This window comes from Lithobates pipiens, unplaced genomic scaffold (genome assembly GCF_037356315.1).
Source record: "Lithobates pipiens isolate NorthernLeopardFrog02 unplaced genomic scaffold, aLitPip1_a1.2 Scaffold_24, whole genome shotgun sequence".
Taxonomy (NCBI): Eukaryota; Metazoa; Chordata; class Amphibia; order Anura; family Ranidae; genus Lithobates; species Lithobates pipiens.
The window spans coordinates 20,551,149-20,577,935 of NW_027507786.1; the positions used below are offsets into that span (position 1 = coordinate 20,551,149).

General features: G+C 48.0%; 1 protein-coding gene across 1 annotated transcript in view; it reads left to right on the top strand.

The window, feature by feature from the left end:
- RIC3 (RIC3 acetylcholine receptor chaperone) overlaps nt 1-18,115 on the top strand; it is a 38,242-nt gene extending 20,127 nt beyond the window's left edge. Inside the window, exons 3-6 of the mRNA XM_077453670.1 lie at nt 769-847; nt 9,129-9,222; nt 9,584-9,729; nt 13,421-18,115. Of these exons, the coding sequence (XP_077309796.1) occupies nt 769-847; nt 9,129-9,222; nt 9,584-9,729; nt 13,421-13,890 (789 nt within the window). The 3' untranslated portion in view covers nt 13,891-18,115. The remainder of the gene's footprint in view (nt 1-768; nt 848-9,128; nt 9,223-9,583; nt 9,730-13,420) is intronic.
- The last annotated feature ends 8,672 nt before the right edge of the window (nt 18,116-26,787 follow it).

Below are 26,787 nucleotides of genomic sequence, written 5' to 3' on the forward strand. Positions count from 1 at the left end.
ACCTTAGCCCAGTCCATAGTCTATAGTCCCCAGTCCACAGTCTGTAGTCCACTGGTCTATATTACCTTAGCCCAGTCCATAGTCTATAGTCCCCAGTCCACAGTCTGTAGTCCCCTGGTCTATATTACCCTAGCCCAGTCCATAGTCTATAGTCCATAGTCCACAGTCCATTTTGGGTGCGGGCAGGAGAGGGTGGTTATTATTATTAATATTATACAGGATTTATATAGTGCCAACAATTTACAAAGAGCTTTACAATATAAAAGGAGACAATACAGTTACAATACAATAAAACAAAACATAAGAGGATTAAGAGGGCCCTGCTCAGAAGAGCTTACACTCTAATAGGTTACATTCCTACACACAATGGGACTATGAAGAACAAATGTAGCCGCCCTCTAACAGGAAATCAGCTCAAAATCAAATGTTCCAAAATAAATGGTGCCTATAAGATGCATTGTGTTTGCAAGGATTAAAAATATAATTTGTATTTTTTGGGAGGAGTTTAAAAAAATAGTATTTAATTTAAAACTTCTACCAATTCAGCAAAATGTTTGTTTTGTGTACAATCACACATTTAAAAAATGCCCCACAAATTGTGTAAAAATATATTTAAAATGATTTTGGTAAAATAAGACAGGAATTAGATGTTGTCTTCACTTCTTTATCGTCCTTCCGTCTCGCTCGGCTGTCTTGCTGCAAAATAAAGTTTTCTGAGCATCGGATTTATTCTTGTTTTCCAATCAGTTTTTATGATTCAATTCTCAGCTCTCCTCCAAAGGGAAAAGCCAAAATCCTGAGCCAAAAATTGCGCCGATCGGCAATGGGAACCTCAAGAGAAAAATCAGTAAGTTGCCCCTTTAAATATCTTTGTTGGGGAAGATGAAAGTCCAATGGTGGGATTTGTCCAATGGTGGGATTTGTCCAGTGGTGGGATTTGTCCAATGGTGGGATTTGTCCAGTGGTGGGATTTGTCCAATGATGGGATTTGTCCAATGATGGGATTTGTCCAATGGTGGGATTTGTCCAATGATGGGATTTGTCCAATGATGGGATTTGTCCAGTGGTGGGATTTGTCCAATGGTGGGATTTGTCCAGTGGTGGGATTTGTCCAGTGGTGGGATTTGTCCAGTGGTGGGATTTGTCCAATGATGGGATTTGTCCAATGATGGGATTTGTCCAATGGTGGGATTTGTCCAGTGGTGGGATTTGTCCAATGGTGGGATTTGTCCAATGGTGGGATTTGTCCAGTGGTGGGATTTGTCCAGTGGTGGGATTTGTCCAGTGGTGGGATTTGTCCTCCAGTGGTGGGATTTGTCCTCCAGTGGTGGGATTTGTCCAATAGTGGGATTTGTCCAATGGTGGGATTTGTCCAGTGGTGGGATTTGTCCAGTGGTGGGATTAGTCCAGTGGTGGGATTTGTCCTCCAGTGGTGGGATTTGTCCAATGGTGGGATTTGTCCAGTGGTGGGATTTGTCCAGTGGTGGGATTTGTCCAGTGGTGGGATTTGTCCAATGATGGGATTTGTCCAATGATGGGATTTGTCCAATGGTGGGATTTGTCCAGTGGTGGGATTTGTCCAATGGTGGGATTTGTCCAATGGTGGGATTTGTCCAGTGGTGGGATTTGTCCAATGGTGGGATTTGTCCAATGGTGGGATTTGTCCAGTGGTGGGATTTGTCCAGTGGTGGGATTTGTCCAGTGGTGGGATTTGTCCTCCAGTGGTGGGATTTGTCCAGTGGTGGGATTTGTCCAGTGGTGGGATTTGTCCAGTGGTGGGATTTGTCCAATGGTGGGATTTGTCCAGTGGTGGGATTTGTCCACTGATGGGATTTGTCCAATGGTGGGATTTGTCCAATGGTGGGATTTGTCCAGTGGTGAGATTTGTCCAGTGGTGGGATTTGTCCAATGGTGGGATTTGTCCAGTGGTGGGATTTGTCCTCCAGTGGTGGGATTTGTCCAGTGGTGAGATTTGTCCAGTGGTGGGATTTGTCCAGTGGTGGGATTTGTCCAGTGGTGGGATTTGTCCAATGGTGGGATTTGTCCAGTGGTGGGATTTGTCCACTGATGGGATTTGTCCAATCGTGGGATTTGTCCAATGGTGGGATTTGTCCAGTGGTGAGATTTGTCCAGTGGTGGGATTTGTCCAGTGGTGGGATTTGTCCAACGGTGGGATTTGTCCAGTGGTGGGATTTGTCCTCCAGTGGTGGGATTTGTCCAATGGTGGGATTTGTCCAGTGGTGGGATTTGTCCAATGGTGGGATTTGTCCAGTGGTGGGATTTGTCCAATGGTGGGATTTGTCCAGTGGTGAGATTTGTCCAGTGGTGGGATTTGTCCAGTGGTGGGATTTGTCCAATGGTGGGATTTGTCCAGTGGTGGGATTTGTCCAATGATGGGATTTGTCCAATGATGGGATTTGTCCAATGGTGGGATTTGTCCAATGATGGGATTTGTCCAATGATGGGATTTGTCCAGTGGTGGGATTTGTCCAATGGTGGGATTTGTCCAGTGGTGGGATTTGTCCAGTGGTGGGATTTGTCCAGTGGTGGGATTTGTCCAATGATGGGATTTGTCCAATGATGGGATTTGTCCAATGGTGGGATTTGTCCAGTGCTGGGATTTGTCCAATGGTGGGATTTGTCCAGTGGTGGGATTTGTCCAATGGTGGGATTTGTCCAGTGGTGGGATTTGTCCAGTGGTGGGATTTGTCCTCCAGTGGTGGGATTTGTCCTCCAGTGGTGGGATTTGTCCAATAGTGGGATTTGTCCAATGGTGGGATTTGTCCAGTGGTGGGATTTGTCCAGTGGTGGGATTAGTCCAGTGGTGGGATTTGTCCTCCAGTGGTGGGATTTGTCCTCCAGTGGTGGGATTTGTCCAATGGTGGGATTTGTCCAGTGGTGGGATTTGTCCAGTGGTGGGATTTGTCCAATGATGGGATTTGTCCAATGATGGGATTTGTCCAATGATGGGATTTGTCCAATGGTGGGATTTGTCCAGTGGTGGGATTTGTCCAATGGTGGGATTTGTCCAATGGTGGGATTTGTCCAGTGGTGGGATTTGTCCAATGGTGGGATTTGTCCAATGGTGGGATTTGTCCAGTGGTGGGATTTGTCCAGTGGTGGGATTTGTCCAGTGGTGGGATTTGTCCTCCAGTGGTGGGATTTGTCCAGTGGTGGGATTTGTCCAGTGGTGGGATTTGTCCAGTGGTGGGATTTGTCCAATGGTGGGATTTGTCCAGTGGTGGGATTTGTCCACTGATGGGATTTGTCCAATGGTGGGATTTGTCCAATGGTGGGATTTGTGCAGTGGTGAGATTTGTCCAGTGGTGGGATTTGTCCAATGGTGGGATTTGTCCAGTGGTGGGATTTGTCCTCCAGTGGTGGGATTTGTCCAGTGGTGAGATTTGTCCAGTGGTGGGATTTGTCCAGTGGTGGGATTTGTCCAGTGGTGGGATTTGTCCAATGGTGGGATTTGTCCAGTGGTGGGATTTGTCCACTGATGGGATTTGTCCAATCGTGGGATTTGTCCAATGGTGGGATTTGTCCAGTGGTGAGATTTGTCCAGTGGTGGGATTTGTCCAGTGGTGGGATTTGTCCAACGGTGGGATTTGTCCAGTGGTGGGATTTGTCCTCCAGTGGTGGGATTTGTCCAATGGTGGGATTTGTCCAGTGGTGGGATTTGTCCAATGGTGGGATTTGTCCAGTGGTGGGATTTGTCCAATGGTGGGATTTGTCCAGTGGTGAGATTTGTCCAGTGGTGGGATTTGTCCAGTGGTGGGATTTGTCCAGTGGTGGGATTTGTCCAATGGTGGGATTTGTCCAGTGGTGGGATTTGTCCTCCAGTGGTGGGATTTGTCCAATGGTGGGATTTGTCCAGTGGTGGGATTTGTCCAATGGTGGGATTTGTCCAGTGGTGGGATTTGTCCAATGGTGGGATTTGTCCAGTGGTGGGATTTGTCCAATGGTGGGATTTGTCCAATGGTGGGATTTGTCCAGTGGTGGGATTTGTCCAATGGTGGAATTAGTCTAATGGTGGAATTAGTCCAGTGGTGGGATTTGTCCAGTGGTGGGATTTGTCCAATGGTGGGATTTGTCCAATGGTGGGATTTGTCCAATGGTGGAATTAGTCCAGTGGTGGGATTTGTCCAGTGGTGGGATTTGTCCAATGGTGGGATTTGTCCAATGGTGGGATTAGTCCAGTGGTGGGATTTGTCCAATGGTGGGATTAGTCCAATGGTGGAATTAGTCCAGTGGTGGGATTTGTCCAATGGTGGGATTTGTCCAATGGTGGGATTTGTCCAATGGTGGGATTAGTCCAATGGTGGGATTTGTCCAATGGTGGGATTAGTCCAATGGTGGAATTAGTCCAGTGGTGGGATTTGTCCAATGGTGGGATTTGTCCAATGGTGGGATTAGTCCATTGGTGGAATTAGTCCAGTGGTGGGATTTGTCCAATGGTGGGATTAGTCCAGTGGTGGGATTTGTCCAATGGTGGGATTTGTTGTTAGAAATGTCCACATCGATCGATTACTGTATTCAGAAATACCGTCACTGCAGGAAGATGTCTGTTAGGTGGGAGGAGGAAAACTGGGAATTTCCACCAACATTTCTGTGAAAATTGGGAGGTTTGGGCAAAATGTTTCCATTGGGTTAAATAGATTGGAGCAAACGGGAAAGTAAAGCGAAAGTTTAGACAACGTGTTTTTAATTTTTGAACAGGAAGGCGTTTTGTTGCAGAAGATACTCCACAGTGCCTTGAAAAAGTATTCATACCCCTTGACTTTCCCCACATTTTGTCATGTTACACCCAAAACCATAAATGTATTTTATTGGGATTTTATGTGATGGACCAACACAAAGTGTCACATAATTGTGAAGTGGAAGGAAAATGATAAATGATACAAATAAATATGTGAAAAGTGTGGGGGGAGGGGAATTTGTATTCAGCCCCCTTTACTTTGATACCCCTAACTATAATCTAGGGGAACCAATTGCCTTCAGAAGTCACCTAATTAGTAAATAGAGTCCACCTGTGTGTCATTTAATCTCAGTATAAATACAGCTGTTCTGTGAAGCCCTCAGAGGTGTGTTAGAGAACCTTAGTGAACAAACAGCATCATGAAGGCCAAGGAACACACCAGACAGGTCAGGGATGAAGTTGTGGAGAAGTATAAAGCAGGATTAGGTTATAATAAAATCTCCCAAGCTTTGACCATCTCACGGCGCTCTGTTCAATCCATCATCGGAGAATGGAAAGAGTATGGCACAACTGCAAACCTACCAAGACACGGCCGTCCACCTAAACTGACCGGGCCGGGCAAGGAGAGCATTCATCAGAGAAGAGCCAAGAGGTCCATGGTGACTCTGGAGGAGCTGCAGAGATCCACAGCTCAGGGGGGAGAATCTGTCCACAGGACAACTATTAGTCGTCTCTCCACAAATCTGCCCTTTATGGAAGAGTGACAAGAAGAAAGACATTGGAAAAAGAAAGTCATAAGAAGTCCTGTTTGTAGTTTGTGAGAAGCCATGTGGGGGAGGGGGCAGCAAACATGTGGAAGAAGGTGATCTGGTCAGAGGAGACCAAAATTCTACTTTATGGCCTAAAAGCAAAACGCTATGTGTGGGGAAAACTAACACCGCACATCCCCCGAACACACCATCCCCACCGTGAGACATGGTGGTGGCAGCATCATGTGGTGGGGATGCTTTTCTTCAGCAGGGACAGGGAAGCTGGTCAGAGTTGATGGGAAGATGGATGGAGACAAATACAGGACAATCTTAGAAGAAAACCTGTTAGAGTCGGCAGAAGACTTGAGACCGGGGCGGAGGTTCCCCTTCCAGCAGGACAACGACCCGAAACATCCAGCCAGAGCTACAATGGAATGGTTTACATCAAAGCATATTCATGTGTTAGAATGGCCCAGTCACAGTCCAGACCTAAATCCCATTGAGAATCTGTGGCAAGACTTGAAAATTGCTGATCACAGACGCTCTCCATCCAATCTGACAGAGCTTGAGATATTTTACAAAGAAGAAGAATGGGCAGAAATGTCCTCTCTAGATGTGCAAAGCTGGTAGAGACACCCCCAAAAAGACTTGTAGAGAAAGGGGGTTCTACAAAGTATTGACTCCGGGGGGCGCCCTACAAATGCCCCTCCCCCACACTTTTCACATATTTATTTGTATCATTTATCATTTTCCTTCCACTTCACAATTATGTGACACTTTGTGTTGGTCCATCACATAAAATCCCAATAAAATACATTTATGTTTGTGGTTGTAACAAAATGTGGGGAATTTCAAGGGGTATGAATACTTTTTCTAGGCCCTGTGCTGTGTCTATATTCTATGTCTCTGCAATAAAGGCTCTTTACCCCCTTGCAAACATTTAATGCTGAGATTGAACTGTGCATGTGCAGCGTACAATCCTGACATCTGCAAGGCGCTGGACTGAACTAAGTTCTGTGTGCATTCCCTGACTGACCAATCAGGCATGTGTTGGGGTTGATCTGGGGTTTGAAAGTCATGCACTGGGGCTGATCTGAGGTCTGACAGGCATGGATTGGGGCTGATCCGAGGTCTAAAAGGCATGCATTGGGGAGGATCTGAGGTCTAATAGGCATGCATTGGGGCTGATCCGAGGTCTGATAGGCATACATTGGGGCGGATCTGAGGTCTGATAGGCATGCATTGGGGCTGATCCGAGGTCTGATAGGCATACATTGGGGCGGATCTGAGGTCTAATAGGCATGCATTGGGGCTGATCCGAGGTCTGATAGGCATACATTGGGGCTGATCCGAGGTCTGATAGGCATGCATTGGGGCTGATCCGAGGTCTGATAGGCATGCATTGGGGCTGATCCGAGGTCTGATAGGCATGCATTGGGGCAGATCTGAGGTCTGATAGGCATGCATTGAGGCTGATCCGAGGTCTGATAGGCATGCATTGGGGCTGATCTGAGGTCTGATAGGCATGCATTGAGGCTGATCCGAGGTCTGATAGGCATGCATTGAGGCTGATCCGAGGTCTGATAGGCATGCATTGGGGCTGATCCGGGGTCTCATAGGAATGCATTGGGGCTGATCCGAGGTCTGATAGGCATGCATTGGGGCTGATCCGGGGTCTGATAGGCATGCATTGGGGCTGCATGCATTGGGGCTGATCTGGGGTCTCATAGGAATGCATTGGGGCTGATCCGAGGTCTGATAGGCATGCATTGGGGCTGATCCGAGGTCTGATAGGCATGCATTGGGGCTGATCCGGGGTCTGATAGGCATGCATTGGGGCTGAACCGAGGTCTGATAGGCATGCATTGGGGCTGATACGAGGTCTGATAGGCATACATTGGGGCTGATCCGAGGTCTGATAGGCATGCACTGGGGCTGACCCGAGGTCTGATAGGCATGCATTGTGGCTAATCCGAGGTCTGATAGGCATGCATTGGGGCTGATCCGAGGTCTGATAGGCATGCATTGGGGCTGATCCGAGGTCTGATAGGCATGCATTGAGGCTGATCCGAGGTCTGATAGGCATGCATTGGGGCTGATCCGGGGTCTCATAGGAATGCATTGGGGCTGATCCGAGGTCTGATAGGCATGCATTGGGGATGATCCGGGGTCTGATAGGCATGCATTGGGGCTGCATGCATTGGGGCTGATCTGGGGTCTCATAGGAATGCATTGGGGCTGATCCGAGGTCTGATAGGCATGCATTGGGGCTGATCCGAGGTCTGATAGGCATGCATTGGGGCTGATCCGGGGTCTGATAGGCATGCATTGGGGCTGAACCGAGGTCTGATAGGCATGCATTGGGGCTGATACGAGGTCTGATAGGCATACATTGGGGCTGATCCGAGGTCTGATAGGCATGCACTGGGGCTGACCCGAGGTCTGATAGGCATGCATTGTGGCTAATCCGAGGTCTGATAGGCATGCATTGGGGCTGATCCAAGGTCTGACAGGCATGCATTGGGGCTGATCCGAGGTCTGATAGGCATGCTCTGGACATGTTTTGTGTTGATCAGTTAATCAATTTTCTAACTGTTGCAATTGTACTACAAATAGCAACTAAAGTCACAAATGATGATATCACTTTCCATTAGCGGTACAACTATGGGCGATAAGATTGAAAACAAACTAAGACTGCGACGTGCTGCTATTCCCAAGCACGCCGGTTGTCTAATACAGCGTTTCTCAACTCCAGTCCTCAAGGCGCCCCAGCAGGTCGTGTTTTCAGGATTTCCTTCAGATGAAACGGCTGCGGCAATTACTAAAGCAGTGAAACTGATCAAATCACCTGTGCAAAATAATGGAGAGTCTGAAAACATGACCTGTTGGGGGCGTCTTGAGGGCTGGAGTTGAGAAACGCTGATCTAATGCTTTCAAATACGACACATAGGGATATATTTATTTAAAAAAAAAATCGCTGGACTGACGTCACAAACATTCGACTATCCATAATGAATTATTCACATATTTTGTCTAATATATTTATTTCCTATGATCATCAGCTCCATCTAGTGGCCATAATGTGGTATTTTCCTGAGAAAAAAAACCTTCAATCAGTTCAGTAACTCATAATGGCCACTAGATGGAGCTGACGATCATAAGAAATAATCATATTAGACAAAATATGGGGATAATTTATTACAGCTTGGTGAATGACATCCATCCAGGGAATGTTTTATAAATGGACCCCCCCGATGTGGCGAAGGTGGATGAGCCCCGCTATCGATACAAAGTAAGGAAACGATTCCTAATATTCCAGTTTTCAGCCGAATGTTTCTGGGGCGGGGGGGGGGGGGGGTTCTGCCGCAGTTTGCAGACACAAAGGATGATCAGGAAACGCGTATCATCTTATTAAACAATAAATCCGTTCGCCTATCTGCGCACACTGGCGATAACGACGCCGCGATTATCACAGAGAAATGCGTAAAAAGGAAAGGCGAGGCGGAGTTTCCGCGGCGATGGAGGGAAGACGGGGGGATCCTAATTGAAATCTTCTCATTGATAAACCTGCGGAGGGTTTTTTTTTTTTCGCCTTTGCGGCGGACGGTGATGAATGGACGATTGTATCTGCCGGCAGATTATTCCTTATTTATCATCCCGCCTTCTCTTTGTTGTTTCAGCCGACTACGAGCTCAGCCAGCTGCAAGATAAACTGCGCGAGACGGAGGAAGCCATGGAAAAAATGATCTCTCGCCTCGGACCCAACTGCGAGCGGTACGACCGCGCCGTAATGAAACCTATAAATCAATATCTTCCCGGTAATACGGAAAAATAAAGCCGCCATTAGATTCTCATTCCTGCAACTTCCCGCCAGACAAATCTTCACAGTCACCCCAGAAATTCATATTCCCGATTATTAAAAATAAATAAAATAAGCAAAAGTGCGTGTGATAAAGATCCGGCCAGCCGGAGAAATAGAACCGCCTTTTACTGGGAATCAGAGATTATTACAAAAATATATATATATTCAGATCCTTACCTGTCTCTGTTCTGTAGATACAGAGATAAGCTATGGGGGATCCTTACCTGCACACAGGCGGAGTTACTCTTTAATTTGTGCCATTCCTCATTGCAGGGGGGATAATGTCAGCACAGATGAGGAGCAGCAGCTGCTGAAGAGGCTGAAGGAGATCACCAGAGTGATGAAGGAGGGGAAGATTCTGGAAGGGGTATCCCCGGAGCAGGAGGCCGAGGAGGCCCCATACATGGAGGACTGGGAAGGTACCCAAAATACAGAGACCACTGAGCCAATCACATCGCTCTCTGTACCAGAGGAGCTTATGCTCTAATGTCCCCTCCCCCCACAGTCACATCAGTCTCTGTGCAGAGGAGCTTACACTCTAATGTCCCCTCCCCCCACAGTCACATCAGTCTCTGTACAGAGGAGCTTACACTCTAATGTCCCCTCCCCCACAGTCACATCAGTCTCTGTACAGAGGAGCTTACACTCTAATGTCCCCTCCCCCCCACAGTCACATCAGTCTCTGTACAGAGGAGCTTACACTCTAATGTCCCCTCCCCCACAGTCACATCAGTGTCTGTACAGAGGAGCTTACACTCTAATGTCCCCTCCCCCCACAGTCACATCAGTCTCTGTACAGAGGAGCTTACACTCTAATGTCCCCTGCCCCCCCCCCCCCCCCCCCACAGTCACATCAGTCTCTGTACCATTGGAGCTTACACTCTAATGTCCCCTCCCCCCACAGTCACATCACTCTCTGTACAGAGGAGCTTACACTCTAATGTCCCCTCCCCCCACAGTCACATCAGTCTCTGTACCATTGGAGCTTACACTCTAATGTCCCCTCCCCCACAGCCACATCAATCTCTGTACCAGAGGAGCTTACACTCTAATGTCCCCTCCCCCCCACAGTCACATCAGTCTCTGTACAGAGGAGCTTACACTCTAATGTCCCCTCCCCCCACAGTCACATCAGTCTCTGTACAGAGGAGCTTACACTCTAATGTCCCCCCCCCCCCACAGTCACATCAGTCTCTGTACAGAGGAGCTTACACTCTAATGTCCCCTCCCCCCCACAGTCACATCAGTCTCTGTACAGAGGAGCTTACACTCTAATGTCCCCTCCCCCATAGTCACATCAGTCTCTGTGCAGAGGAGCTTACACTCTAATGTCCCCTCCCCCCACAGTCACATCAGTCTCTGTACAGAGGAGCTTACACTCTAATGTTCCCTCCCCCCCACAGTCACATCAGTCTCTGTACAGAGGAGCTTACACTCTAATGTTCCCTCCCCCCCACAGTCACATCAGTCTCTGTACAGAGGAGCTTACACTCTAATGTCCCCTCTCCCACAGTCACATCAGTCTCTGTACAGAGGAGCTTACACTCTAATGTCCCCTCCCCCACAGTCACATCAGTCTCTGTACAGAGGAGCTTACACTCTAATGTCCCCTCCCCCACAGTCACATCAGTCTCTGTACAGAGGAGCTTACACTCTAATGTCCCCTCCCCCCCCACAGTCACATCAGTCTCTGTACAGAGGAGCTTACACTCTAATGTCCCCTCCCCCCACAGTCACATCAGTCTCTGTACCAGAGGAGCTTACACTCTAATGTCCCCTCCCCCCCACAGTCACATCAGTCTCTGTACAGAGGAGCTTACACTCTAATATCCCCTCCCCCACAGTCACATCAGTCTCTGTACCAGAGGAGCTTACACTCTAATGTCCCCTCCCCCCACAGTCACATCAGTCTCTGTACAGAGGAGCTTACACTCTAATGTCCCCTCCCCCCCACAGTCACATCAGTCTCTGTACAGAGGAGCTTACACTCTAATGTCCCCTCCCCCCACAGTCACATCAGTCTCTGTACAGAGGAGCTTACACTCTAATGTCCCCTCCCCCCCACAGTCACATCAGTCTCTGTACAGAGGAGCTTACACTCTAATGTCCCCTCCCCCCCCCCCACAGTCACATCAGTCTCTGTACAGAGGAGCTTACACTCTAATGTCCCCTCCCCCACAGTCACATCAGTCTCTGTACAGAGGAGCTTACACTCTAATGTCCCCTCCCCCACAGTCACACACTATTATTATTATACATTTATATAGCTCTGACATATGAATATTTTTAAATTATCATTTTTTTTATTATGTTTTTTTTTTATACTTTATTTATTTTCTTCATTTAACTTTATTGCTTTCACAGGGGGGCTGGTCCCCTATGTGATATCATTGGGCAGGTGACACCCCTTTTACACTTGTGCGATCTGAACTTTTTCGCTATGATTTTTCCGCGACTTGAAGAATTGTCTGTGTACCCCCTATAATACTGGGGCATTTATAAACTTATCTGGGTAGAGGGGTTAAGGTTTGATAGACTAGCCCCACCTAAGGGCACTAAAAACTACCAGCTGGGTGGCCTATCTTAGTGCCATAGGAGACTGTGTCTGCACTCCAGCCACTATATATATATACACAGTATATATATATATATATATATATATATATATATATATATATATATATATATATATATGCTGTGGCTTCTAAGTGGTTTACCAGGTTATGGAAGACCCTATCAGCCATAACCCCGTATTATTTTTTTCAGCAACAATTCTGTTTCTCATGGAAGCGATCCAAGTGGCTGATTAGCCGCTGGATTGCTTTTAGAAGCAGCGGGAGGGGTCTCCCCCCCTCTTCTGCCCCTTGCCAGTGTTTCCCAGGCATACCATTTTTTACCGGTGCGCCTGGGAAACGATCCAGCGGTTCACGTGGCTGGTCATAGAAGTTCCCAAAGACCGGATCGTCTCTGGCCGCCTCTGGTCTTTGGAGGACCCGGAGTGACATCACAACGTCACTTCTGGTCTAGGGCGGAATTAAACCCTTAGGTCTGCTCAGTGCCTCACAGGCTGCTGTTCTGTTACTTCCCACTGTCTTTTAGAAGATTCCAGCCAATCCTTGGGGAGGTGTGCCCAGAAGGTGGAGGGAGAGCTCATAAATAGTCTAAAGGCCTGAGTAGCAAGTGCAGCGTTCATGGGTCCAGTCCTGCGGGAGGGGGTCCCTGTGCAGGGGCTCTGCAGGATCCTGGAGGAAGCTTTGGGGAAGCCTTGAGGTCCCAGCTGGGGCGGGGGGGGCTATTCACAAATCTGCATCTGGGGGTCAAGTTGGGTCTGGAGAAGCTCACGGGAGAAAATTGGTGGGAAAGAGTCCAGCTGTCCTATGGAGATGAGATTCTACATCTCCCTCACTAGGAAGAGCTTGATAGATATCGGCAAGAGGCAACCGATGATCCTCTGGCTGAGCGAATAGATGACCCCCCCCCCCAATGCTGAAGGAAAGTGACTGGCTCTGGAAGGGATACAGGGCATCAGCAGCATAGAGATCCTCTGGGAGGTTCAATGAGTTTGTCTAGTGGAGCCAGAAATTGAGGAGTCCTCTTGTTATTCAGTTCTACAGATTTGGGGGTATCCAATGCTCCCCTTCACCTATCCCAGTTGATCATTCCCAATAAAAATCCTAAGAACCCAGAGCCAGTGGAAGAATGAAGAAAATGCTGCGTGCCTGGCTGTGTGCGCACTAAGTGAGGAAATAGGACTGTATTTACCACTGACTCCTACAGGGGGCACTACACGACAAACCAAGTCTAGGTGGGCAGAAAAAAGGAGAAGGGGAAAGGGGTGAGAAGGGATTGGAAGGGTAGGGGGAGTCCCTGGGGGCCCAAGGGGGGATGAGGGGCAGGCTATAAAGAGGGCAAGAAATAGGGCTAAGCAAAGCTAAAGCAAAAATGCTTGGGGGGGGGGGCAAAAAAGACTCATCAGAGTGAGAGGGGTAAAAAGTCACGGACTCGGGGTAGCCCCATCATTCTCTTTCACTGAAGTTTCTCAAAGCAGAAACTCTTCATTTCCGCCATCCATAGTTGAGTGACCACTTTTCTTGCTTCTTCCATCAACAGGTTATCCAGAAGAGACCTATCCCGTCTACGACCCCTCGGAGCGCCAGCGGAAACACGATACCATCCTGATCGATCGCTCCGTCCTGACGCAGCCCTCGGCGGAGGAGATCGCGGAGCAGATGGAATTCAGAGAAGAAGAGAGTCGACTCTACGCAGGCGACTTGCCAGAGGTCGGGGATCATGGGCAAGTCCTACGTGCACCACGTGATCCCCCCATCTACAATTCAGCGACGCATTCGGAGGACAACGCGGAGGCGTGGAGCGATAGCGAAGACGAAGAAGACCCGGAGGTGATCGCAGAAAATGCCGGATTCAGAGCAGCCAGCGACAGCGAAGGGGAATCGTTTACAGAGGATTTCATCGCAGACTCCGCCACAGACGATGGCCGGTCGCCGGCCGCCCTCAACGGTCACGTTTGCGATGACATGGGAACTCTACGAAAACGGGGCAAGAAGGGATCTGAGTGTTAAACGCGCTCCTAATTCCCGAAAACAGATCGAGCTCCGTCACCGATGTGCCGCGATGTGAGCCGAGCCCGCCATCGTGGGTGAAGAACCAATGGGAATATGGCGATCATTGAGTGGTAAAATATCTAAAAGGGGCAAATATATCTTGATTTAAGAATTTAAATAAAAACCACCACCGAGGTCACCTATGTATCCCACCAGGACATTTCTGAAGGTCAGCCAGTGAAATCACCCATGTTATGTGTTTGAGTGGCCCCACGCCAACTGAAATCAGGCTTGCAATGGGATTGGCCGGTGAGCACAAGAATTCGATATTTAAAGGAACTCAGCTATCTGTTGGTGGCACCAGATGTGGCTCACTTTTGCCCTAAAAACTCTGTGGACCAGAACGGCTTACAAAAAATTCAACGAAGAGCCAACGAAGAGCCAACGAAGAGCCAACGAAGAGCCAACCTCAGTGACCTTCCTTCAAGGCCACGGGAAGACATTGTGTATTATAGACATAGAGTCCCGGCTTGTTCTTCTGGTGTGCAAAATGTGGCAATGACGACCCCCCAGAAGGAGCAACTAGATTATAACGGTCTGTCCTGCTTTACCTACTAGTGACCTGCCCTGTAGCTGTGCCCAGATACTCACCGACCCTCCAGAACCAACAATCAGACTTCAAGAACTTTAATCTTCTTCTGTAAAATGTATCAACTTCATGTCTTAAATGTAAAGAAGGTGGTGCTACAGGACACCCAAAAACAGCAGAAAAATGACCCTCCACTTAGTAGTATCTTCTCGTATCTTTTGCCTTTGCCACAGGCTAATATGGACTCTGCCAGCCTGATGGGCGGCTACATATAAGTGTCTTCAACCTCCATCACTGGACTCTTCAGAACCCCCTCACTGGCCAGTTGTGGACCTTTAAGCACAGATGGTCAACTATCTGAACACTTCTTCAGCTTCCTCCCCAATGAAATGTGTCTAGGAGGCAAAGACTGAAATTATCTGCAGATACCCCCCCCCCCCCTGAACAAAGCCCTCTTGAACAGGGGTCTCCAAACTGCCACATTTGACCCCTTGCTAGCCCTTTATCCAGGCCCTTGGGGCACTATTCCTCCCAATGATATGTGGCAATATTCCTCCCATTGACACCAACATTGGGTCACTATTTCTTCCACTAATACCAATGATGGGACACGACTCCTCCTCCTACCGACCGTCAACCCTGATGCCATGTTTATTCTCACTGATGCTGGGCCCGGGACATTTTTAACCCCAGCCAGCCACAATCTGACCCCCTTAAAGTCTGAAGGACAGTAAACTGACCCTTTGTTTGAAAAGTTTGGAGACCCCAGCTCTAGAACATAGGTTCTCAATCACCAAGCCTTGGCCTGAGGCCTAGCTGTGGTCTCCCTCCTCCCAGGAATCCAGCCAGCTGCAGATTTCCTTACTTAGTATAGTGCCCCCCAGTTCCCATAGTGCCCCAAACCTCCCATAATAGCCCTCAGTGCCTCAAAAACCCAAACACAGTGGCCTCAGACCCCATGAGAGCCCCCACAGTTCCATTAAACCGCTCCCAGTGCCCTCATCCTTCCATGGTGCCCTCAAGCTGCAGATCCCCTAACCTAGCATAGTCCCTCCCAGCTCCCATAGTGCCCCAAACCTCCCATAATTGCACTCATTGCCCAGGTACCCCACACAATGCCCTCAGGCATCATGACAGCCCCCTCAGTGCCCCGAAACCTCTCACAGTGCCCCCAGCCTTTCACAGTGCCTTCAAGCCTGCTGCAGAGCCTTCAGCCCCTTATTGTAACCCCAACTTCCAACCATCCCCAGTGCCTCCTAGCCCCTGCAGTGCTCCTCCAGTCTCCCACAGTGCCCCTGCTAATAGGATTGCCCCAAACACATATGAATTACACAGGTTCTGAGGCAAATTTACCACCTTAATCAGCCACAGAACCCGTGTAATTCATATGTGTTCAGTTTTAAAGGGATGAGGTGGCAACCCTACTTACTAAGCCCCCAGCTACCTGGAGGGACTCCAGTCTCCTCCAGAAACCTCATAGCCTACAGGGTTACCAAATCTGGTTGAGATTCTCCTGGTACCCTAAAGAACCCCCTTCCCCCACAGTGACACCCAGCCCCATCCACAGCCCCATCCACAGCCCCATCCACAGCCCCATCCACAACCCCATCCACAGCCCCATCCACCGCCCCATCCACAGCCCCATCCACAGCCCCATCCACAGCCCCATCCACAGCCCCATCCACAACCCCATCCACAGCCCCATCCACAGCCCCATCCACAGCCCCATCCACAGCCCCATCCACAGCCCCATCCACAGCCCCATCCACAGCCCCATCCACAGCCCCATCCACAACCCCATCCACAGCCCCATCCACAACCCCATCCACAGCCCCATCCACCGCCCCATCCACAGCCCCATCCACAGCCCCATCCACAACCCCATCCACAGCCCCATCCACAGCCCCATCCACAACCCCATCCACAGCCCCATCCACCGCCCCATCCACAGTCCCATCCACAGCCCCATCCACAGCCCCATCCACAGCCCCATCCACAGCCCCATCCACAGCCCCATCCACAGCCCCATCCACAGGCCCATCCACAACCCCATCCACAGGCCCATCCACAGCCCCATCCACAGCCCCATCCACAGCCCCATCCACAGCCCCATCCATAGCCCCATCCACAACCCCATCCACAGCCCCATCCACAGGCCCATCCACAACCCCATCCACAGCCCCATCCACAGCCCCATCCACAGCCCCATCCACAGCCCCATCCACAGCCCCATCCACAGCCCCATCCACAGCCCCATCCACAACCCCATCCACAGCCCCATCCACAACCCCATCCATAGCCCCATCCACAACCCCATCTACAGCCCCACAGCCCCATCCACAGCCCCATCCACAGCCCCATCCACAGCCCCATCCACAGCCCCATCCACAACCCCATCCACAGCCCCATCCACAGCCCCATCCACAACCCCATCCACAGCCCCATCCACAACCCCATCCATAGCCCCATCCACAACCCCATCTACAGCCCCACAGCCCCATCCACAGCCCCATCCACAGCCCCATCCACAGCCCCATCCACAACCCCATCCACAGCCCCATCCACAGCCCCATCCACAGCCCCATCCACAGCCCCATCCACAGCCCCATCCACCGCCCCATCCACAGCCCCATCCACAGCCCCATCCACAGCCCCATCCACAGCCCCATCCACAGCCCCATCCACAACCCCATCCACAGCCCCATCCACAGCCCCATCCACAGCCCCATCCACAGCCCCATCCACAGCCCCATCCACAGCCCCATCCACAACCCCATCCACAGCCCCATCCACAGCCCCATCCACAGCCCCATCCACAACCCCATCCACAGCCCCATCCACAGCCCCATCCACAGCCCCATCCACAGCCCCATCCACAGCCCCATCCACAGCCCCATCCACAGCCCCATCCACAACCCCATCCACAGCCCCATCCACAGCCCCATCCACAGCCCCATCCACAGCCCCATCTGCAGCCCCATCCACAGCCTTCCAACATTCCAATTTCCATCCCCGTACTTTTAATGTGTGAGTAGAATTTTTATTTTTCTACCGTTGGGGCATGGAAGGTTTTGAGGGGCCTGGTCTCAATAAAGTTGGGAGCCCCCCCATCTTTCCAAAACGTGTCCTCTTCCCTCAGTGATTGGCCAAGGCAGAATAAATATTAATATCCCCCATACATTGTATCTTCTCACTTTACCTACCGGAGAATACTCCACAGGCAGAAGCAATCAATGCCCTTGGCCTTAGGAGCAGCAGCCGAGCAGTCTAGAATCAGGACTACTGCCCCCATCATTGTCTGCTCCGGCAGCATGATGTAGTGTGGGGGGGGGGAGGTGACCACAGACAGGTTGTTGGGTGCTTGTATGCTGTTTCAAGGAAAGGGGGGAGGGGTTGGCTGTTTTTTTTTTTTTGAGACTTTAGCTGCTCTTCAAGCTTCATGTTCTCCTTTAGCAGCAATGTTATGTAAATGACGTCTTTATTACCCCCCCCCCCCCCCCCTGCGTCACTGGATGTGCGTTTATGGTGGCCGCTCCGCCCTGTTGCATGTAGAGGAGGTAGAACTGTTTGCAGTTGGCATTTTACACCTGTGTGCACGTTGTACCGCCTTGTATATTCTGCCGATAAAACACAACAAATAAAATGCACAACCAATCGGTGTCTGTGTTTTTTGTGTAGAGTTTACCCCCCACGCCCCCGCCCCGGAGGAACGGCCGTTGTTCGGGGTTCCTTGTTCCCAGTGCCAATCATCCTCTAGGTGGCACCACACTCTATGACTGGGAGTATTTATTCAGCTACATACCCAATATGGCGACACCAAAGAATGGCAACAATAATAAACAGTAACAAAGTAACACAAATTTGTACAACAATATTGAGGAGAGTCACTTCGGGGCCCTGCAGAGCATGATGGGATTTGTATGGTGTAGAATCTCTCCGAGACTCAACACACACATTATATAGATTGTAAGTGTTACAATGTAATATTTATGATTTTAACTCATCCAAGACATCGTTCAAACGAAGGAAGGATAAGAAAAGTAACAAAAACCTACAGAGCATTTAACACAAACCCCATATACACTATACTGTCAAAAGTATTGGGGCGCCTGCCTTTACACACATGACCTTTAATGACCCCCCCCCAGTCTTAGTCCGGAGGGTTCAATATATAGAGTTGGCCCTTTGCAGCTATAACAGCTTCACCTCTTCTGGGAAGGCCGTCCACAAGGTTTAGGAGATGTGTCTATGGGAATGTTTGACCGTTCTTCCAGAAGAGCATTTGTGAGGTCAGGCACTGATGTTGGACGAGAAGGCCTGGCTCGCAGTCTCTGCTCTAATTCACCCCAAAGGTGTTCTATCGGGTTGAGGTCAGGACTCTGCGCAGGCCAGTCGAAGTTCCTCCACCCCAAACTCGCTCATCCGTGTCTTTATAGACCTTGCTTTGTGCTTTGTGACACTCGGGAAGAAGATACTCGAGAAGAAAACACTTGAGAAGAAAAGACTCAAGAAGAAAACACTCGGGAAGAAGACACTCGGGAAGAAGACACTCGGGAAGAAAACACTCGGGAAGAAGACACTCGGGAAGAAGACACTCGAGAAGAAAACACTTGAGAAGAAAAGACTCAAGAAGAAAACACTCGGGAAGAAGACACTCGAGAAGAAAACACTCGGGAAGAAGACACTCAGGAAGAAAACACTCGAGAAGAAGACACTCGAGAAGAAGACACTCGGGAAGAAAACACTCGGGAAGAAGACACTCGGGAAGAAGACACTCGGGAAGAAAACACTCGGGAAGAAAACACTCGGGAAGAAAACACTCGGGAAGAAGACACTCGGGAAGAAGACACTCGGGAAGAAAACACTCGAGAAGAAAACACTCGAGAAGAAAACACTCGGGAAGAAGACACTCGGGAAGAAAACACTCGAGAAGAAAACACTCGAGAAGAAAACACTCGGAAGAAGACACTCGAGAAGAAAACACTCGGGAAGAAGACACTCGGGAAGAAAACACTCGAGAAGAAAACACTCGAGAAGAAAACACTCGGAAGAAGACACTCGGGAAGAAAACACTCGAGAAGAAAACACTCGGGAAGAAGACACTCGAGAAGAAAACACTCGAGAAGAAAACACTCAGAAGAAGACACTCGGGAAGAAAACACTTGAGAAGAAAACACTCGAGAAGAAAACACTCGGGAAGAAGACACTCGAGAAGAAAACACTCGAGAAGAAAACACTCGAGAATAAAACACTCGGGAAGAAGACACTCGAGAAGAAAACACTCGGGAAGAAGACACTCAGGAAGAAAACACTCGAGAAGAAAACACTCGAGAAGAAAACACTCGGAAGAAGACACTCGGGAAGAAAACACTCGGGAAGAAGACACTCGAGAAGAAAACACTCGAGAAGAAAACACTCGAGAAGAAAACACTCGGGAAGAAAACACTCGAGAAGAAAACACTCGGAAGAAGACACTCGGGAAGAAAACACTCGGGAAGAAAACACTCGGGAAGAAGACACTCGGGAAGAAAACACTCGAGAAGAAAACACTCGAGAAGAAAACACTCGGAAGAAGACACTCGGGAAGAAAACACTCGGGAAGAAGACACTCGAGAAGAAAACACTCGAGAAGAAAACACTCGAGAATAAAACACTCGGGAAGAAGACACTCGAGAAGAAAACACTCGGGAAGAAAACACTCGAGAAGAAAACACTCGAGAAGAAAACACTCGGAAGAAGACACTCGGGAAGAAAACACTCGGGAAGAAAACACTCGAGAAGAAAACACTCGGGAAGAAGACACTCGAGAAGAAAACACTCGAGAAGAAAACACTCAGAAGAAGACACTCGGGAAGAAAACACTCGAGAAGAAAACACTCGAGAATAAAACACTCGGGAAGAAGACACTCGAGAAGAAAACACTCGTGAAGAAGACACTCGGGAAGAAAACACTCGAGAAGAAAACACTCGGAAGAAGACACTCGGGAAGAAAACACTCGGGAAGAAGACACTCGAGAAGAAAACACTCGAGAAGAAAACACTCGAGAATAAAACACTCGGGAAGAAGACACTCGAGAAGAAAACACTCGGGAAGAAGACACTCGGGAAGAAAACACTCGAGAAGAAAACACTCGAGAAGAAAACACTCGGGAAGAAGACACTCGAGAAGAAAACACTCGAGAAGAAAACACTCGAGAATAAAACACTCGGGAAGAAGACACTCGGGAAGAAAACACTCGGGAAGAAAACACTCGAGAAGAAAACACTCGGGAAGAAGACACCCACACACGGGCTTCTGATACGGGCAGAGCCAGGCAGGTGCCATTTAAGGAACGCTTTTCATTTTCTCATTGATTGGCACGTGGAGAGGCAGAATGATGACATCACAATCTCCACCTCCTACAGTCAAAGAATGCTTCGCATTTACTGGCCCCTAGGCATGTGAGCGACCCCCTGTGTTCAGTAAGCAGCAGGGCAGCACAGGACCTTAAGGTAGTGGACATCAATGTAGCGGCATAGTAATAATGTAGTAGTGTTGTAGTCCCGATGTAGTCGTGATGTTGTAGTGGTGTAGTAATGATGTAGTAATGATATAATTGCAGTATAGTAGTGGTGTAGTCATGATGTAGTAGTGGTGTAGTAGCAGTACAGTAGTGGTGTAGTAATGATATAATAGTGGTGTAGTAGCAGTATGGTAGTGCTGTAGTAGTGGTGTAGAAGGGATGTGCATCACAGCGATTACCAGCTTCCACAGGGGAACCCACAGGTCTGGTATATACATTGTTACATACTAGTGGACATCACTGTAGTAGCGGTGCCATAGTGGTGTAGTAATAATGTAGTAGTGGTGTAGTTCCGATGTAGTAGTGGTGTAGTAACGATATAGCAGTCGTGTAGTAGCAGTAGAGTAGTTGTGTAGTAATGGTGTGGTAGTAGTGTAGTAGCACTATAGTAGTGGTGTAGTAACGATATAGTAGTGGTGTAGTAGCAGTATAGTAGTGGTGTAGTAACGATATAGTAGTGGTGTAGTAATGATATAATAGTGGTGTAGTTATATACATAGTTACATACTAGTGGACATCACTGTAGTAGTGGTGTAGTAATGGCGTAGTAGTGGTGTAGTAGAGGTGACTATCACAGCCATTTCCAGCTTCCACCGATATGATATATACATAGTTACTAGTTGAAATCAATGTAGTAGTGGTGAAGTAGCAGTATAGTAGTGGTGTATTAATGACATACAATGAGGTGAAAAGTATTTGATTGGCTGCTGATTTTGTACGTTTGCCCCACTGACAAAGAAACGATCCGTCTATCATTTTATTGGCCGGTTTATTATAACAGTGAGAGAATAACAACAACAAAAATATCCAGAAAAACGCATTTCAAAAAAGTTATAAATTTATTTGCATTTTAATGAGTGAAATAAGTATGTGAACCCTTCACAAAACATGACTTAGTACTCGGTGGAGAAACCCTTGTTGGCGATCACAGAGGTCAGACATTTCTTGGAGTTGGCCTCCAGGTTCGCACATCTCAGGAGGGATTTTGTCCTCTTTGCAGATCCTCTCCAAGTCATGAAGGTTTCCAGGGTGACGTTTGGTAACTCGAACCTTCCGCTCCCTCCACATATTTTCTATGGGATTAAGGTCTGGAGACTGGCTAGGCCACTCCAGGACCTTAATGTGCTTCTTCTTGAGCCACTCCTTTGTTGCCTTGGCCGTGTGTTTTGGGTCATCGTCATGCTGGAAGACCCACCTATGACCCATCTTCAATGCCCTGGCTGAGGGAAGGAGGTTCTCACCCAAGATTTGATACCGAAGATCTGGATTTTGGTCTCCTCTGACCACAAACCTTCCCCCGGTTCTCCTCAGAATCATTTGTGTTCATTAGTGATCTTCAGACGGACCTGTACATGTGATTTCCTGAGCGGGGGGACCTGTACATGTGATTTCCTGAGCGGGGGGGACCTGTACATGTGATTTCCTGAGCGGGGGGGACCTGTACATGTGATTTCCTGAGCGGGGAGGACCTGTACATGTGATTTCCTGAGCGGGGGGACCTGTACATGTGATTTCCTGAGCGGGGGGGGGACCTGTACATGTGATTTACTGAGCGGGGGGACCTGTACATGTGATTTCCTGAGCGGGGGGACCTTGCGGGGGCTGCAGGATTTCAGTCCCTCGCGGTGTGTTACCGATTGTTCTCTTGGTGACTATGGTCCCAGCTGAGATCATGGAGAAGATTCTCCGGTGTAGTTCTGGGCGGATTCCTCGCCGTTCTCCTGATCATTGATCCTCCACGAGGTGAGATCTTCCATGGAGCCCCAGACCGAGGAGATCCATCGTTATTTTGTGAATAATAATCCCACCAACTGTTGTCTCCTCTCACCAAGCTGCTTGGCGATGGTCTTGTAGCCCATTCCAGCCTTGTGTAGGTCTCCAATCTTCTCCCCGACATCCTCTGACAGATCTTTGGTCTCCATGGTGGAGAGATTGGAATCTGATTGCTTCTGTGGACAGGCGTCTTCTATACAGGGAACAAGCTGAGATTAGGAGCACTCCCTTTATGTGAGTGCTCCTAATATCAGCTCATTGCCTGTATAGAAGACACCTGGGAGGCAGGAATCTTGCTGATTGATCGGGGTTCACATACTTATTTCACTCATTAAAATACAATTTATAACTTGTTTGAAATGCTTTTTTCAAAATATTTTTGCTGTTATTCTCTCACTGTTATAATAAACCAACAATAAAATTATACACCGATCGTTTCTTTGTCAGTGGGGTAAACATACAAAATCAGCAGCCAATCAAATACTTTTTTCCCTCACTTTAGTAGTAGTATAGTAGCGCTTAAGTGGCGGTGTAGTAGAGGAGCCTATCGCAGCTGGCGGCGCGCTCCCGCGCTGGTCGGGACCCCCGTGAGTCCGGTCGCGGGACCCGCGGACTCGATCGCTGCAGGCATCCCGGCGATCGTCTCACGGAGCGGCCGAATAGAGCAAATGCTGTGTAAACAACATTTGTCTATTCTGCCTAGCAACTAGTGACGCTGATCTCTGCTCCATGTGATTGGAGCAGAGATCAGTGTTCACTAAATGAAAGCCCAACCCCCCAACAGTTAGTAACACACCCCTAGGAACACTTAACCCCTACACTGCCACCCACTGGTTAACCCTTTCACTGCCAGTGTCCATTTACACAGGAATCACTGCATTTATATAGCAGTGATTACTGTATAAATGACAATGGTCCCAAAAATGTGTCAAAAATGTCCGATGGGTCCCCCACAATGTCGCAGTCACAATAAAAATCGCAGATCGCCGCCATTACTAGTAAAAAAAAAAATAATAAAAAATTATTAATAAAAATGCTATAAAACTATCCCCTATTTTGTAAACGCTATAACTTTTGCGCAAACCAATCAATAATCGCTTATTGCGATTTTTTTTTACCAAAAATATGTAGAAGAATACGTATCGGCCTAAACTGAGGGAAAAAAATGTTTTTTTATATATTTTTGGGGGATATTTATTATAACAAAAAGTAAAAAATAATGCGTTTTTTTCAAAATTGTCGCTCTATTTTTGTTTATAGCGCAAAAAATAAAAACCGCAGGGGTGATCAAATACCACCAAAAGAAAGCTCCATTTGTGGGGAAAAAAACGACGTCAATTTTGTTTGGGAGCCACGTCGCACGACCGCGCAATTGTCAGTTAAAGCGACGCAGCGCCGAATCGCAAAAAGTGGTCTGGTCTTTGAACAGCAAAATGGTCCGGTCTGTAAGTGGTTAAATAGGTGAAAAAAGTATATTATGTGTGTAAGTAACAAACAAGCAAGTGAATGGAAAGTCCATGCAATACTTGAGAACAGTCCCAAAATGAATCACTCTGGTGCATCTAAAGCTTAGTTAAAAGTCCACAGATGGCATTCAAGGTAAATTATCCTGCTACGTTCTCAGACCTCGGAAACTCTTGAAAATGGGTTATAGGCAAGTAGAGAAAGTAGATACCCTTACCAGATGGGTTGGACACATCCACCTTATAGTAGTGTGTCTTGCAAGCTTATGGGGGGGCTCCAGCCACTCACCCCAGTACACCGACCAGATGTTGTTTTCCTCTCAGGGTTCCTTGCGGTATCCAGATGGAAAAGGTGAGTGGGGTTTCCGTGCCATAAACTGCTGTAGGGCTTGGTGCCAGAAGTCTCGTGAGAGTTCACCATAAAAGGAACAAAGCATAGAAAACGCCTCGCATGGTGAAATACAACCAATGATGGTTTATTGAAAAAAATTCTGATAAACAGAACTAAAAATTTTAAATCACGTGATACATAAAAAAACAATAGCAATGTGGGGAGCAAACAACTGCTGGCCCTACGCGTTTTGACCTCAAAGTCTTCAACAGGGGCATGCATACTATAAGGTGGATGTGTCCAACCCATCTGGTAAGGGTATCTACTTTCTCTACTTGCCTATAAACCCATTTTCAAGAGTTTCCGAGGTCTGAGAACGTAGCAGGATAATTTACCTTGAATGCCATCTGTGGACTTTTAACTAAGCTTTAGATGCACCAGAGTGATTCATTTTGGGACTGTTCTCAAGTATTGCATGGACTTTCCATTCACTTGCTTGTTTGTTACTTACGCACATAATATACTTTTTTCACCTATTTAAATAGGTGCCTTTAAGCGCAGCACTAATTTGTATATATGTTATGTGAACTTGGATTGTTTGTGTGCTAGCAGCTGGGCTGTGTTTCCCACAGAAATTTTGCAGTTTCATTACTTTTTCTTCACTTTTTTTATTTGATTTTTGAAATAGCGCGGTGTTTTCTTTTTTGTTTTGATGATAAATACATAGTTACTTACTAGTGGACATCACTGTAGTAGAGATGTAGTAGTTGTGTAGTAACAATGTAGTAGTGGTGTAGTAGAGCTGTAGTAACAATGTGGTAGTGGTATAGTAGAGGTGTAGTAGTGCTATAGTAGCAGTGTAGTAGTGGTGGTCTAGTAGCAGTGCCAGTGTCAGCAGTAACAATGTCGTAGTGGTGTAGTAGAGCTGAAGTATCAATGTAGTAGTGGTATAGTACAGGTGTAGTAGAGGTGTACTAGTGCTGTAGTAGCAGTGTAGTAGTGCTGTAGTAGCGGTGTAGTAGAGATGCCTATAACATCGATTTACAGCTTCTGCAGGGGATCCCACAGGTATGATATATACATAGTTACTTACTAGTGGACATCACTGAAGTAGAGATGTAGTAGCGGTGTAGTAGTGGTGAGGTAGAAGTGTAGTCGTGGTGTAGTAACAATGTCGTAGTGGTTTTGTAACAATGTAGTAGGGAGTAGTGGTGTAGTACCAATGTAGTAGTGGTGTAGTAGCGGTATAGTAGAGGTGTAGAAGGGGTGTAGTAGTGGTGAAGGATCGGTATAGTAGAGGTGTAGTAGTGCTGAAGTAGTGGTATAGTAGGTGTAGTAGTGTTGTAGTAAAGGCATAGTTAAGGTGTAGTAGTGCTGTAGTAGCAGTATAGTAGAGGTGTATTAGCGGCATAGTAGAGGGGTAGTAGCGGCATAGTAGAGGGGTAGTAGCGGCATAGTAGAGGGGTAGTAGCGACATGGTAGAGGTGTAGTAGCGACATGGTAGAGGGTGTAGTAGCGGCATAGTAGAGGGGTAGTAGCGGTATAGTAGAGGTGTAGAAGGGGTGTAGTAGTGGTGAAGGGGCGGTATAGTTGAGGTGTAGTAGTGCTGAAGTAGTGGTATAGTAGGTGTAGTAGTGCTGTAGTAAAGGCATAGTTGAGGTGTAGTAGTGCTGTAGTAGCGGTATAGTAGGGGTGTAGTAGTGGCATAGTAGAGGGTAGTAGCGAAATAGTAGAGGTGTAGTAGCGGCATAGTAGAGGGGTAGTAGTGGCATAGTAGAGGTGTAGTAGTTGCATAGTAGAGGGGTAGTAGCGGCATAGTAGAGGTGTAGTAGCGGCATAGTAGAGGTGTAGTAGCAGCATAGTAGAGGTGCTTATCACAGCAATTTCCAGCTTCCACAGGGGATTCCACAGGAATGGTATATACAGAGTTACATTGCTCCAAGCTGTAACTATGTAGAAATACCCGGAATTCATCTTTAAATAATAAATGAAATATAAAAAAAGACAGAAATAGTTGCTCCGCACATAAAGGAAGACGGGCTGAGAGACAATGGAGGGAATTGTAGGCAGGTGGAAACAAAAGGGAGACTTGTGTGTAAGAAGTAATTGCTGAGGTTGATCTCCGGAGACGTGGATAATATCCGTATTCTGGTCCCCGGCGCCCCCGGCACACCCCCGGCACACAATTATAGACAA